The sequence below is a fragment of the Chiloscyllium punctatum genome, chromosome 33 (assembly GCF_047496795.1).
Source record: "Chiloscyllium punctatum isolate Juve2018m chromosome 33, sChiPun1.3, whole genome shotgun sequence".
NCBI classification, from domain to species: Eukaryota; Metazoa; Chordata; class Chondrichthyes; order Orectolobiformes; family Hemiscylliidae; genus Chiloscyllium; species Chiloscyllium punctatum.
Window position 1 is genome coordinate 20,185,268 of NC_092771.1, and position 14,372 is coordinate 20,199,639.

At 43.0% G+C, this 14,372-nt stretch overlaps 1 protein-coding gene across 1 annotated transcript in view; it reads right to left on the minus strand.

The window, feature by feature from the left end:
- LOC140458471 (RNA-binding protein with multiple splicing 2) overlaps positions 1 to 14,372 on the minus strand; it is a 112,748-nt gene that overhangs the window by 56,772 nt on the left and 41,604 nt on the right. The window contains exon 3 of the mRNA XM_072553098.1: positions 5,741 to 5,779. Within this exon, the coding sequence (XP_072409199.1) occupies positions 5,741 to 5,779 (39 nt within the window). The remainder of the gene's footprint in view (positions 1 to 5,740; positions 5,780 to 14,372) is intronic.

Genomic DNA, 14,372 nt, shown 5'->3' on the forward strand with positions numbered 1-14,372 from the left:
ACACAAGAGGGTGAAACAGGAGGCTTGTTTGGTTCAGGAAATGATTGCTCATTTAACAAGTTCCAATTTCTTATACAGCTCCTTCAGTAAATTTTACATCCATTTGACTGATCTTTTTTTGCAACAGAAAAGAATCCAGAAGGAAAGTGGACCACTATTTCAAAATTATAAATAAAGCAGTTGTGTTTTAAGACTTATACAACGAAACAGTGTTTTACAGCAGCGAACAGGTGCTGTCCCAAACTGCAACTCCGTTCTCTGGACAAACCGGAAATTTCTGTTGGACAGAAAAGTTAGCACCGGCCTGTGCAAAAAGAGTTTTTTTTAAAAAATGCTTTGAACTGGAGGAAGTAAGGGACATTTATTTTCTAAGTCATCTGATGGAGTGATGCTCCGAAAGCTAGTGTGCTTCCAATTAAACTTGTTGGACTATAACCTGGTTTTGTGATTTTTAACTTTGTACACCCCAGTCCAACACCGGCATCTCCAAATCAGAAGTAATGTTGGCAGCGAGGTCAGCTACCTCGCTGTTCTAACTTTTCTGTTTAATTTCTGACTTCAAGCTTCTGCATTGTTTTGGTTTGTCTTTTTTTTTTAAACAACCATCTAATGGGACAAATAGTGTGACTAGCTCATTTTATATCATCCTCTGTTGTTCGGAGATTGAGCAGTCTTACTCAGAATAAAGCACCACTTCTAGAAATTTAGAAAGAGCAGATTAGGTTTCAGAACACAATGCTGCAATTTGCTCAGTACATGGTTTTGCCTCACTCACTGGATCCTAGCTACTTTAGCAATCAGTTTGCGGAATTTGATATTGGAGTCAGATACTGGAGCAAGGAAGACTCAATTTAGATTGTCAATGTGAAACTTGCTGCCTTCAATAGAGCTTATCCTGGTCAGAAAATAAAATGAGCTAGTCACACTATTTGTCCCATTAGATGGTTGTTTAAAAAAAAGACAAACCAAAACAATGCAGAAGCTTGAAGTCAGAAATTAAACAGAAAAGTTAGAACAGCGAGGTAGCTGACCTCGCTGCCAACATTACTTCTGATTTGGAGATGCCGGTGTTGGACTGGGGTGTACAAAGTTAAAAATCACAAAACCAGGTTATAGTCCAACAAGTTTAATTGGAAGCACACTAGCTTTCAGAGCATCACTCCATCAGATGACTTAGAAAATAAATGTCCCTTACTTCCTCCAGTTCAAAGCATTTTTAAAAACAAACTTTTCCACTCACATAGGTGAAGGCAAAGTAACCAGCGTTTAAATGTAGATGAATCTCAACTTGCCCCTTCAGGGCAAGTGGTTCCTGATGCTTTTTGTCAGCCTTTGTGCCAAGCAAGTCTAAAGTGCTATAGAGCAGGGGCTGGTGGCACTAAAGGCAAAATAGGGTAAGGTTGGCACCAAAATCATTTGCACACAATCTTTGCCAATATTACAGTGCAAAACTGCCAGTGCGCTACTTGGAAACTTGAGCTCAAAAAGTCAGCCAGTAGATCTCGTTATTCACCCAAGGGGTGTGGATGTCACTGGCTGAACCAGAATTTATTGCTCTCCCTAGTTGCCCTCTAGAAGGGGAGCTGCCTTTCTGTATCACTGCAGTCCATACGAAATGCAATAGTTGTTTTGCATTCAACGTGGAAAAAGAATCAAACTCCTACAATAAAAAAAAGTACTTTCGAACTTCAAGATGGAGTGTATATTCCTTGCCATTGAAAACGACAGCCACAATTTTATAACGTTGCGCAATCCAACATTGCTATTAAAATCTCCAAATGAAAGCCCCTCAAAACAAGGACATATTCCAAATTTTAATACATTATTCAGTCATTCTCTTATAGAAACAGGCCAAAAGAACAGTTTAAAGCATTGACTGTGTTAGCTTACAGATTTCTACTACTCACCTTCAGTGACGAGATGCAACTAGATTAAAACCAGAATACAATTCAAGGGATTTTGAAGCAAAAATATTCCTAGGTATTATTTTTACAAAGTGTTTGCAGTGAAATACAGCTGAACGTGGGATAACCGCGCCCCCCCCCCCCCCCAAAATCACAAGTATTGTTAATTGAAGCTCTGGCCCAAGATGATTAGTTCACAACATGAGACATGAGGCAGCGATGGCCTAGTGGTATTATTGCTGGTTTGTTAATCCAGAGACCCAGATCATATTCTGGAGTCCCAGGTTCAAATCCCACCACAGCAGATGGTGGAACTTGAATTCAACAAAAATCTGGAATTAAGAGTCCAACCATAATCCATTGTCGATTGTTGGGAAAAACCCAACTGGGTTCACTAATGCCCTTTAGGGAAGGAATCTGCCATCCTCACCTGGTCTGGCCTACATGTGACTCCAGACCCACAGCAATGGGGTTGACCCCTAACCACCCTCTGGGCAATTAGGGATGGGCAATAAATGCTGGCCTAGCCAGTGGCTCCCTCATCCAATGAACGAAGAAAGCAAACAATAAGTGATCACCACAGAACTATTTGAAAGTTACCTCTGTATATAGCGACTTTAACAGGTAAAAAGGTGCCTTGTGTATTGAAGTGTTATTAGGTGTGTGTGAAGACATCCCCTTCTGATCTAACAAGTAGTTTTGGTAAGTAAGCAGGATGCAGTTTATTGCATCTCTGCAACGACTTATAGGTTACAAAGGTCAGTCTTTACATTACAAACTGTTTGGAGGATCCAGATTCAGGAATGCATCTCAATCTCACGCTTTTTTTTAAGAAAAAGGAATTAGTTCATTGGACAGGAAAGTCATTGGCCAGGCCAACATTCATTAGCCATCCGTGATTACCCTGAGGATGGTCAAGTCTCAATATTGCAGAGAAACTGGAGTCCCATGTAGACTAGACAGGTAAGGGTGGCAAATTTCCTTCCCTAAAGAGCACTAGTGAATCCAGGGTGAGTTTTCCCCCAGATACTTTGCTGAATTTAAATGCCACCATCTTGGCAAGATGGGATTCGAACTTGGGTGTCTAGATTAATAGTAAAGCGATAACACCACTAGGCCATCACCTTCCCCAAATCCTACCACCACCTCAACACTAGTGAGTGATGCTCACTGCACTCAAAGGATTAACACTTATAAAGCCCTAACAGTAGGCACCCTTGTACATATCAGTACCATCTGAGAAGCCTTGGGCAGATTCAAAGCTACCAATACTGTTTATCAGTATTTATCCAAGTTACTGATATCAAAGGGGGAACGATAGTCACACATACACAGAAGCAGGCCATGACGTTGTTAAAACAAGAAAAGGTTCATAACAAGGTGCTTAACTGCTGCCTGAGATCCCAGGATAGACACTTACATTACAGTTAATCCAGAAAATATAGCTCCTCCCAAGAACTGCTCTTTACACCCTGATGGGTGGAGCTCATGATTCATTTAACCCTTTCAGGGACTAATACGACGTCCTGGCATCAGAAACAGCTTTTGCTTTTGAAGAGACTCCTCAAAGATTCTCAAAACAGATGAAACCTCAAATGGATGGTCGTCTGGGGCTAGATCCCTTCCTCAGAGAGACGCCAGATGGAAGTGGGCGCAAAAATCTTCCATCTTAGTGATTTTGCAGTAAGCTAGTTTACTGCAGGAACAGCAAATAGCTGAACCTGGTCAAAAGTTCTTAGATTTGCAAAGCTGTTCAAACACTGAAGCACACATCTACCGTTCCTTCCCAAAAGTGCCCAATTTGTGGGATATTAACCCCTAAACCACAATGCCCTAATACACCTTTAAGATCTACACTGGTGCCTCAAACTCAATAATCCTTGTCCATAAACCTCTGGGTGAACTTGCCCCCACTTTATGTTACACCTCCTGTTGGCAGTCTGTTTTAAAAACATACCTTTATCCACACAGATGCTACATACAAACTAGATCTACACAAGGTTAATGAACCTCCATGTCTTGTACCAGCTCTCTATTAACGATGCTATCTCACAGGACTACAGACTAATGCTCTGAAACCATTAGCCCTGAAAACCCAGCTGGAGGCATGGGGTGTGAGTGAGAGAGAGAGAGAGAGAGAGAGAGAGAGAGAGAGAGAGAGATTTTAGTTATTTCTAGCAGTTTGAAGGCAGACCCATGCAAATGCCATGGAGAAACTAGACTTGCTCACTAATTCAACACTCACCTGACTTCCTCCCCTCCCCTCTCCGTTCTCCCCTCCCCCCAAACCTTTGGTGCTGAGTTTGGTCAAACTGTGGCAAAAGAATTAGCAGAGTCTAGCAGAAACTCCAGGCCATTAACTCTACCTGCCCAGTTACACAACTGACTGGTTCAGTACACAGCTCTCTGCTGTAAACTAGTCAGTCAATGCCCAACATTCAAGAATGTAAACTCAAGAAATAATTTCCAGGTTCCTAAACGTGTGCAGTTCTGTTGCCTAATTGATCAATTCACCAGGATTGTAAATGAGTGGCAGAGACCCCCTGTGGAATTCTGGGGTCAAAGAAAGGTCACACATTCATTAACTTTTAAGTACCACACTACACCTAAGTGGAATCCCAGTACAGTTAAAACCTAGAGTAATCACAAAAGAAATTACAAAGATATGCTTTTAAAAAAAGCATTTAGCTTTAGATTTAAGATCAAAAGGGTAAACTACATTCAATGAACCATGTTAGATAAAAATAGAATCCACTGGCTTATTGGTGCTGCCAAAAAAGGTACAAACCGTTTATGACTGTTGAGAACAAGTGTAATTTTAGTTCGAATATTGTGAAATTCAACTTTAAGCAAATTTAAGAGATACTTAAATTGCTCTAATTCAGCTTAGTAGTAAAGTTAAGGGCACTTTCAAGCATTTAATTGCCACTTATTGTTTTATTAGGGTATAAGATGTACATTATAGTGAAATATTCAGTGAAACAGCAAATGGCTGAACCTGGTGAAAACTTCTCTTACATTTGTAAGGCTGTTCAAACAATGAACCACACAGCTACAGTTCCTTCCCACAAATTGCCAGCTTGTGCAATATTAACCCACCAAACCATAATGTCCCTAAAAAATATATCTTAAAATCTACACTGGCATCTCCAACTCAACAATGCTGGTCTATAAAACAGATGAGCTTGCCCCACCTTATAATACACCTCCACTCATTTCTGTTGGCAGTCTCTATATTTCTGTTAACCCCTGGATGTGTTTTGGGATTAGTAAGTTTCCTATATAAGCCATCCACTTAACCAAAAAAAATTTAAAGAACAGCAATTGATAGAAATCAGAAATGACTGGAAAGACTCAGCAGGTCTGGCAGCATCTACAGAGAGAAATCAACATTTTGGGTCTAGTGACCAGTTTTGAGGAAGGTTCACCGGACCCAAATATTAACGCTGCTTTCTCTCCACAGATGCTGCCAGACCTGCTGAGCTTGATCAGCTACTTCAGTTTTTGTTGCTTACCAGAAATCTTCCATCCCTTTCCAAAAACTGGAAAGGGAGTGAAAACTTGGACTGGGGACAGTGGTGTAATGTGTTTTCCACAAACAAAATAGCCCCTTAAAATGCAATAAAGATTAACTTGGAATGATACATTACACTACAATAAAGCATTCAGTCTCATGGAGGTTACTTCTCCTAGAGATTTAATACGAGATAGTGACAACTCATTCCAGAATATAATGATTCAATTCTGATTTAAAATGTATATTCAAATCCTAAAAAAAGATATCAGGCATGCAAAACATTCCATATCTCGGTTGTTTATGGTAAAAAAAAGTTTACCTGTTTTGATGTTAGCTTGATCAGTGAACCTTCATATCCCTGGGGGGGGTTAAAAAGACATTAATGGAATTAAACAAGTCACAACAATAAGCGCTAGTACTCCTCAGCAATAGAGTGAGGTAATAACCAGTTGAACACAACTTAAGTCAATGTTACAAAATAAAACAAAGTGCTGCAGATGCTGGAAATCTGAAATAAAAATAGCAATTACTGAAGAAACAACTTCAGGAAGGGGGTCACTGGCCCTGAAACACAAACACTATTTTTTTCTTCACAGGTGCTGCCAGACCCACTGAATTTCTCCAGCAATTAAGTGTCAGGAGGATAAATACAGAAATTCCAAAATCTCGCAATAGCTGATTTCTGATGCCTAAAGAGACTAGGCTAGTTCAGAAAGTAAGGATTTGGAGATGCCAGTGTTGGACTGGGATGGACATAGTTAAAAATCACAACACCAGGTTTATAGCCCAACAGATTTATTTGGGAGCACGAACATTTGGAGCACTGCTCCTTCATCAGGTGGTTGTGGAGAAAGTAAGGGAAGGCAAAGGGAGGACAAACAGGAGTTTTCTTCTCTGGAGCAGCAGAGGCAGAGGGGAGACTTGGTAAGACATCCGTAAAATAATACATAAAAAGGTGCAGAGATACAGTTGATGGTCAGAATCTCTTTCCTCTCCTCCCCCCCCCACCCCGAGTTGAAGCATCTAATACTATGGGGCATGTATTTAAGGTGAGAAGGGGAAGGTCAAAGGAGATGTTCACTTTATCAAGTTGGACAGTACAGCACAGTATAGGCCCTTTGGCCTCTACATTGTGCCAGCCTTTTATCCTAAGATCAGACTAACCATAGGCACTGTTCATAGTACAATCTCCCATGTGCCTATCCAAGAGACATTTAAATGTCCCTAAAATGTATCTGACACTACCACCATTGCTGGTAGTACATTCCACACACCCACCACTCTCCATGTAAAGAACTGATCTCTGACATCTCCCCTAAACCTTCCCCCAATCACCTTAAAATTATGCCCCCTCATGATAGACATTTCCACCCTGGGAAAAGGTCTGAGTATCCACTCGATCTATGCCTCTCATTACACATTGTACACCTCTATCAAATCACCTCTCATCCTTCTTCACTCCAATGAGAAAAGCTCTGGCTCTCAACCTTGAAGGCATGCTCTCCAGTCCAGGCAGCATCCTGGACAATTACCTCTGCACCCTCTCTAAAGCTTCCATATTATTCCTATATGGAGACCAGAACGGAACACAACATTCCAAGTGCGGTCTAGCCAGGGCTTTATAGAGCTGCAGCATAACCTTGCAGCCCTTAAAACTCAATTCCCCGCTAATGAAAGCCAATGTACCAAATGCCTTAACAGCTCTATCAGCTTGAGTGACAACTTTGAGGGATCTATGGACGTGGACCCAAGAGCTCTCTGCTCCTCCACACTGTCAGAATCCTCCCTATAACACTGTAATCTGCATTCAAATTCGATCTTCCAAAATGAATCACTTCACACTTTTCCAGGTTGAACTCTATCTGCCACTTCTCAACGCAGCTCTGCATCCTGTCAATGTCCTGTTGCAACTGAGAACAGCCCTCCACACTATCCATCACTCCACCAACCTTCATGTCATCAGCAAACTTACTAACCCACGCTTCCACTTTAAGTAATTTATCAAAATCACGAAGAGCGGAGGTCCCAGAACTGATCCCTGTTGAACACCACGGGTCACCAAGCTTCAGGCTGGATACTTTCCATCAACTATCGCCCTGTCTATGGGCCAGCCAATTCTGTATCCAATGATGTTACCGCAATGCCACTGTTGCCCCTAAAGCAAGCAGATACAAAAGATCCCAAGTCACTGTTGGAAGAACAAGGGAGAGAGAAAATTCTGTCTGGCATCCTGATCAAACATGTCTCAACAAACCACAAGCAGTATTGGCTGGTTTGCAAGGCAGAGTGACACCTATAGCAGTGGGTTCGATTCCCACACTGAGGTCACCATGGAAACAGTGCCTTCTCAACCTCACTCATTGTCAGAGGTGTGGTGACCCTCATCAATAGCTGTCTCTCTAACGAGAGAAATACCCCAACAATCCACTGGGGCTATATCAACTTTACCTCAAGTATTCACCCATTGACTGCCATATATTGCTGTATGACAACAAACTAGTATTCGAGTGCTTGCAGAACGATGTAAAGTTCTGTGGCTGTGAAAGACAACCAGGATCAGCTTAAAAAAAATTTTTCAGCAGAACACGAGAGATCCATTAGTAATGAAGATTACGCAAGTCAAGTATTAAATGCAATTTGAAGTATAGCAGTTAATTTAACTGGAATGCTGTGTTGGGAGCAGTTATTGCTTTTACCTGCAAAGTTCACTTTCCTTGGAATGTTGCACGGAGCAGCACAAGCTTTCAATAGTGTACAGAAATATATTTGCTAAGCTATCCATTAAAGCTGTACTAAGCCCAATTCTGTACCAACGTACCTGAACATGCATTGCTACTGCAGAAACACAGCAGATTATTGCAAGGGAAAATTACAGGGCTTTGTTTATTGTTTGTGCATTGGTAGCTTTTTAATAAGCTTGGTTGGCCTGGATTGTGCAGTTAGTAGAAAGGGTGTTTACCACACACCAGGACAACAGTTCTAGTGACTCACAGGAAAACCTTCAACTTTCAGTAAACAATTGATTTGAGAATTTTTTTTTAAAAAAAGAGAGATCCTTTTCTGGAGTCCTCAGGGGAAGGAGTTGAAAAGACATGGGTGTGGGGCGGGGGGGGTTGATGGTGGTGAGGGGGAGGAGAGGTGGTGAACAGAGGCAGCAAATGGTTCACCTTACCAAACTACTGGGCAGATAGAAACACATTTGGGCTGGTATTTGCCTCACTTATCTTTGGGCCCAGGAAGTGTATGGAGGGGGGTTGTTGGAGGCAGTCAATGGCGAACTTACATCCCAACCAACACCTAGACTCATCCTCTCTCTTCCCCTCCCCCCCGCACTCCCGAAACAAAGGGCTGCCTCACTCCCCCTCCCACCCTCCAATCATAGAAGCAGGCCATTCAGCCCATTGAGTTCACGCTGACCCACCAAAGACCATCCCACCCAGACCCACTCCCCTTATCCTATCCAATTAACCCTGCATTTCCCACGACTTCTCCACTTAATCTAGACTACCATGGACACAATGGGCAATACAGCATTGTCAATCCTCCTAATCTGCATCTCTTTGGACTGAGGGGGAAGCTGGAGCACCTAGAGACGACACATGGAGAACATGCAAACTTCACACAGAGCAAGCTCAACATGAAATGTAAAACTTGAGGCTCTTTCAGAAGTCTCAGAACAGCAGGGAAGAAAAGGTTCTTGAATGCGTTGGTACTTTTAAGCTTTTGCATCTCTTGCCTGATGGAGGAGGGTGGAAGAGATTATAACTAGGGTGGGAGAGGTCTTGGACAACGTTTGATGCCTTCCCAAGACAGTGAGAAGTCAATTGATGGAAGGCTGGTTTGTGGGGCACACTGCTGCACTGTAACCAATGTGTGTGGTATTGGGTTTGAGGTCTTCACAAAGACCTTGTGCCTCAGATAGTAGAAGGCTGAGCAAGCACTGCACATGTTTGATTATGAAAATTATCCACCCACCGACAGGAGGTTCCCATGACTTTTGACTATCGAGATGCACGGGGAGCCCCTGGGCAGTGACGTACAGCATCTGCAACATGTAGGAGCTTCTGGATTCCAGGCCAAACATGTTTGGCTTTAAATGCAGCTACACCAGCGGTTGGGCTGCAGAGTGAGGAAGTTGGCTGTCACAGCCCTTATAGGTTAGGGGCTTCTCATTTGGAGAGAAAGAGTCAACTGAGTGAGGCAGGTAAGCAGAGCGAACTTCAGCCTTTGACAGTGTCCAGGAAGTTCCAGGCTCTTGCAGTGTTTATAGCTCAAAAAGTGTGGATGATTGAACTGACTAAGGCATCAAGGTACAGGAGACCAATCAAGTTGGGGCTATTAATGGGAATGTGGTGATAGGAGAGAACTGCACAGCGAGGGACAGGGGTACCAATCTCTGCAAAGAGCGAGAACGCAGATGGCTACATTGTATGCCTGCGTTTGGAACACTACCTCTGGGTTGGAGAGGATTCAGTGTGGTCAGTGCAGGTACCATCATAGAACTGGAAGGCAGGAAGTGCTGTGTTCTGAGCAGCTACGGAGTCAATTAAAAACACAGAAGCACAAAGGCACGAACCTCTGGATTATGTCTCACAAGCAAACGTGCATAGGGTACTTCAGAGAGAGATGGGCTTGTGACTCAAACTGGCGAGGGGTGGATATGGGCTTTTATTCCTGGGGCACAGAACACCAGTTACTGGTGTAAGTTATGATTAGATTCCCTACAGTGTGATAACAGGCCATTTGGCCCAACAAGTCCACACTGACCCTCCAAAGGAGTATCCCACCCAGACCCATTCCCATTACATTCCTAACAATGAACTGGTGAATCTCTTCTGAACCCTCTCCAGCTTTATAATGACCTTCCTATAACAGGGTGTGACTAGAACTGACATGCTACTTCAGAAGAAGCCTCACCCATGACCTAATCACCTAAAATTATGGGCAATTTAGCATTGCCAATTCACCTGATCTGCACACCTTTGGATTATGGAAGGAAATCAGAGCACCTGGAGAAAACCCATGCAGACACGGAGAGCATGGGTGGCACAGTGGTTAGCACTGCTGCATCACAGCGCCAGAGACCCGGGTTCAATTCCCACCTCAGGCGACTGTGTGGAGTTTGCACGTTCTCCCCGTGTCTGCGTGGGTTTCCTCCGGGTGCTCCGGTTTCCTCCCACAGTCCAAAGATATGCAGGTCAGGTGAATTGACTATGCTAAATTTCCCGTAGTGTTAGGTAAGGGGTAAATGTAGGGGTATGAGTGGGTTGCGCTTTGTTGGGCTGAAGGGCTTGTTTCCACACCGTAATCTAATCTAAGCGTGCAAACTCCACACAGACAAATCACCCGAGGCTGGAATTGAATTTGGGTGCCTGGTGCTGAGAGATAGCAGTGCTAACCACTGAGCCACAGTGCCATGGATCACAGGAATGGTCCATAGCTGAGCTGTACTGTTCTGGTGAATCCTGTAATTAGGGAATTAGAGAGAGAGAGAGACTTCAAATAAAAGAGCAGTGGGGAAATGAGAGTGTCAAGTGAAGGTAGGTATGATATAGGGAGACAAAGCACAGCAAAGCAACAAGTTGGGGAATGATTAAGAATGTGTGACATGAATATTCAAAAAAGGTCAGAATGCCTCAACAGATAAGGCCAGAGACTTTAATTAAAATGCATACAACATTTGTAACTAAAGGAATGTATTGTTAACAGAGATAAAATACAGCTGACATGTCAGACATGACACAACTGAAGGGGGAGGAAGACTAGGACCTGAATGGAGGTTTTTTTTCAAATCAGAATGGAGCATCGGAGTTGGGACTGTGTGTGGAGGCTGTATAGGTCATGGGTGAGGCTTCTTCTGAAGTAGAATGTCAGTTCTAGTCACACCCTGTTATAGGAAGGTCATTATAAAGCTGGAGAGGGTTCAGAAGAGATTTACCAGTTCATTGTTAGGAATGTAAGGTTTGAGTCATAAGGAGGGGCTTAAAGTATCCATGGGGCGATGCCATGTTGGATTTGGTACTGGGGAAATGAACCCAGCCCGGTGTTAATTTGGAGGTAGGGGAGCACTTTGGCGATAGTGACCACAATTCAGTTATGTTGACAATAGCAGTTGACAGGGATAGGTATATACTGCAGGGAAAGAGGTATAACGGCACTGCAGGTCAATGATGATGCAGCTAGGCAAGACTTAGGATGTATAGGATGGGAAAAGGAAACTGCAGGGGATGGACACTTGAAATGCAGGGAGGGAGGGAGCCATGGTTTACTAAAGAAGTTGTCAAAAGGAAAGAGGATTGTGAGAGGAGGAGACGTGAAGGTTCAGATAGGGGCTTGAGAGTTAAGTTAGCCAAAAAAGTTCTAAAGAGAGGGCCAAGAGCCAGGAGGGGACATGAGAAGTTGTTGGCAGACAGGATCAAAGAAAACCTCAAGGCCTTCTCTAGGTATAAATCAGGAATAAAAGAATGACTAGAGTAGATTAGTGCCAAAGATAGTAGTGGGAAGTTGTGTATGGAATCTGGGAACATTGAAAAGCATTCATTAAGCACTTCTTCTTCGGTATTCACATTGGAAATGGGCAATGTTAGTGACAATACAGAGATACAGGCTACAAGGTTGGATGGGACTGAGGTTGACAAAGAGGTTTCAGAATTTGGAAAATCTGAAAATAGATAAGGCCCCTGGGCTTGAGGGGATTTATCCTGATTCTCTGGGAAGCCAGGGAGGAGATTGCAGTGTCTTTGGCTTCTATCTTTACATCATTGTCTAAAGGAATTAGTGCCAGAAGACTGAAGGATAGCAAATGTTGTTCCTTTAAGGAGGGGAGCCAGGACAACCCTGGTAATTATAGGCCAGTGAGTCTTCAGTTGTGAGTAAGTGCTGGAATAAGGTTTAAAAGATCGGATTTATAATCATCTGGAAATGAATAAATTTGATTAGAATAGTCAACATGGTTTTGAGAAGGGTAGGTCGTGCCTCACTAACCTTACAAAGTTCTTTGAAAAGGTGACAAACTAGGTAAATGAAGATAAAGCGGTTGATGTGATATATGTGGACTTCAGTAAAGCGTTTGATAAGGTTCCACATAGCACAAAATACAGTTTTGTGCTTGAAGGCGATTTAGTGGTTTGGATCAGAAATTGGCGAGCAGTAAGACGACAGAGGTTGGTGGTTGATGGGAAATGTTCATCCTGGTGCTCAGTTACCAGGAGTGCACCACAGGGATCTGTTGTGGGACCACTACCGTTTGTCATTTTTATAAATGATCTGGATGTGGACATAGAAGGATGGGTTAGTAAATTTGTGGATGACATTAAAGGTAGGGAGAGTTGTGGATAGTGCTGAAGGATGTTGTGGGTTACAGAGGGACATAGGTAATATGCAGAGTTGGTCTGAGAAGTGGCAAATGGAGTTTAAATGCGGAAAAGGTAGTTCACTTCGGAAGTAGTAACAGGAATACAGAGTACTGGGCTAATGGTAAAATTCTTGGCAGTGTAGATGAACAGAGATCTGTGTCCGGATGCATAAATCCCTGAAAGTTGCCACCCAGGTTGATAGGATTGTTAAGGCAGCATATGGTGTGATGATGTTTATTGGTAGGGGGACTGAGTTTCAGAACCACGAGGTCAATGTTCAGCTGTACAGGAGACTGGTGCGGCCGCACCTGGAGTATTGCGTGCAGTTTTAGTCACTGCATTATAGGAAGGATGTGGAAGCTTTGGGAAGGGTTGAGGAGATTTACCAGGACATTGCCTGGTATGGAAGGAAGGTTTTATGAGGAAAGGCTGAGGGAACGGAGGCTGTTTTTGTTGGAGAAGTGGTTGAAAGGTGACTTAAAATCAAGACATACAAGATAATCAGAGGGTTAGATAGGGTGGACAGCGAGAGCCTTTTCGCTTGGATGGTGATGGCTAACACAATAGCTTTATATAGAGGGGTAATAGATTTAGGATAGATATCAGGAGTAGGTTGTTCACTCAGTAGTAGGGGCATGGAATGACCTGCCTGCAACAATAGTAGACTCACCAATATGAAGGACATTGGACATAAATATAGATAATAATGGAACGGTAGGTTAGATGGGCAGATTATTTTCACAAGTCAGTGCAACACTGAGGGCCGAAGGGCCTGTACTGTGCTGTGATGTTGTGTTTTAGGAGTCAATAGACTCTTGGTGAAGGGGGCCTCTAGGTGAACAATCGCAACATAAGAATTTCATGTTCAGTTTGAGGGAGAGAAATGTGAGTCCATCACCAGTGCTTTTAAACCATAAGAAAAAGGATGTTGAGTGTGACCAAGGTGAACTGAAACTACATTAAAAAAGGGTCAGATACAGTGGAGTTACAACATGGTCTTTTAAGAACATTCAAAACTACCCCAGAGAAAAACAATTGGGAGTAGTGTGCCATCCTTTGTTAAATAAATGTGATTATGGACCAAACTAAATTGGAAGAAATGCATTTAGTGGGAGGGGAATTGGTTATTCTTTATGGTTCTCAGGAGGCAGAAATAAAAAGGTAGCTGGTCTCCTTCCTATCAGAAAGATGTTATGAAACCTGAAAGGGTTCAGAAACAATTTGCAAAGATGTTGGCAGGGTTGGAGGATTTGAGCTATAGGGAGGCACTGAACAGGCTGGGGCGGTTTTCCCTGGAGCATCAGAGGCTGAGGGGTGACCTTAGAGGCTTACAAAATTATGAGGGGCATGGATAAGATAAATAGGCAAAGTCTTTTCCCTGGGGTGGAGGGGAGTCCAGAACTAGAGGGCATAGATTTAGGGTGAGTGGGAAAAAAAGATATAAAGAGAGACCCAAGGAGCAACTTTTTCCACAGAGAGGGTGGTACAAGTATGGAATGAGCTGCCAGAATAAGTGGCGGAGGCTGGTACAATTGCAACATTTAAGAGGCATTTGGATGGGTATATGAATAGGAAGGGTTTGGACGGATATGGGCC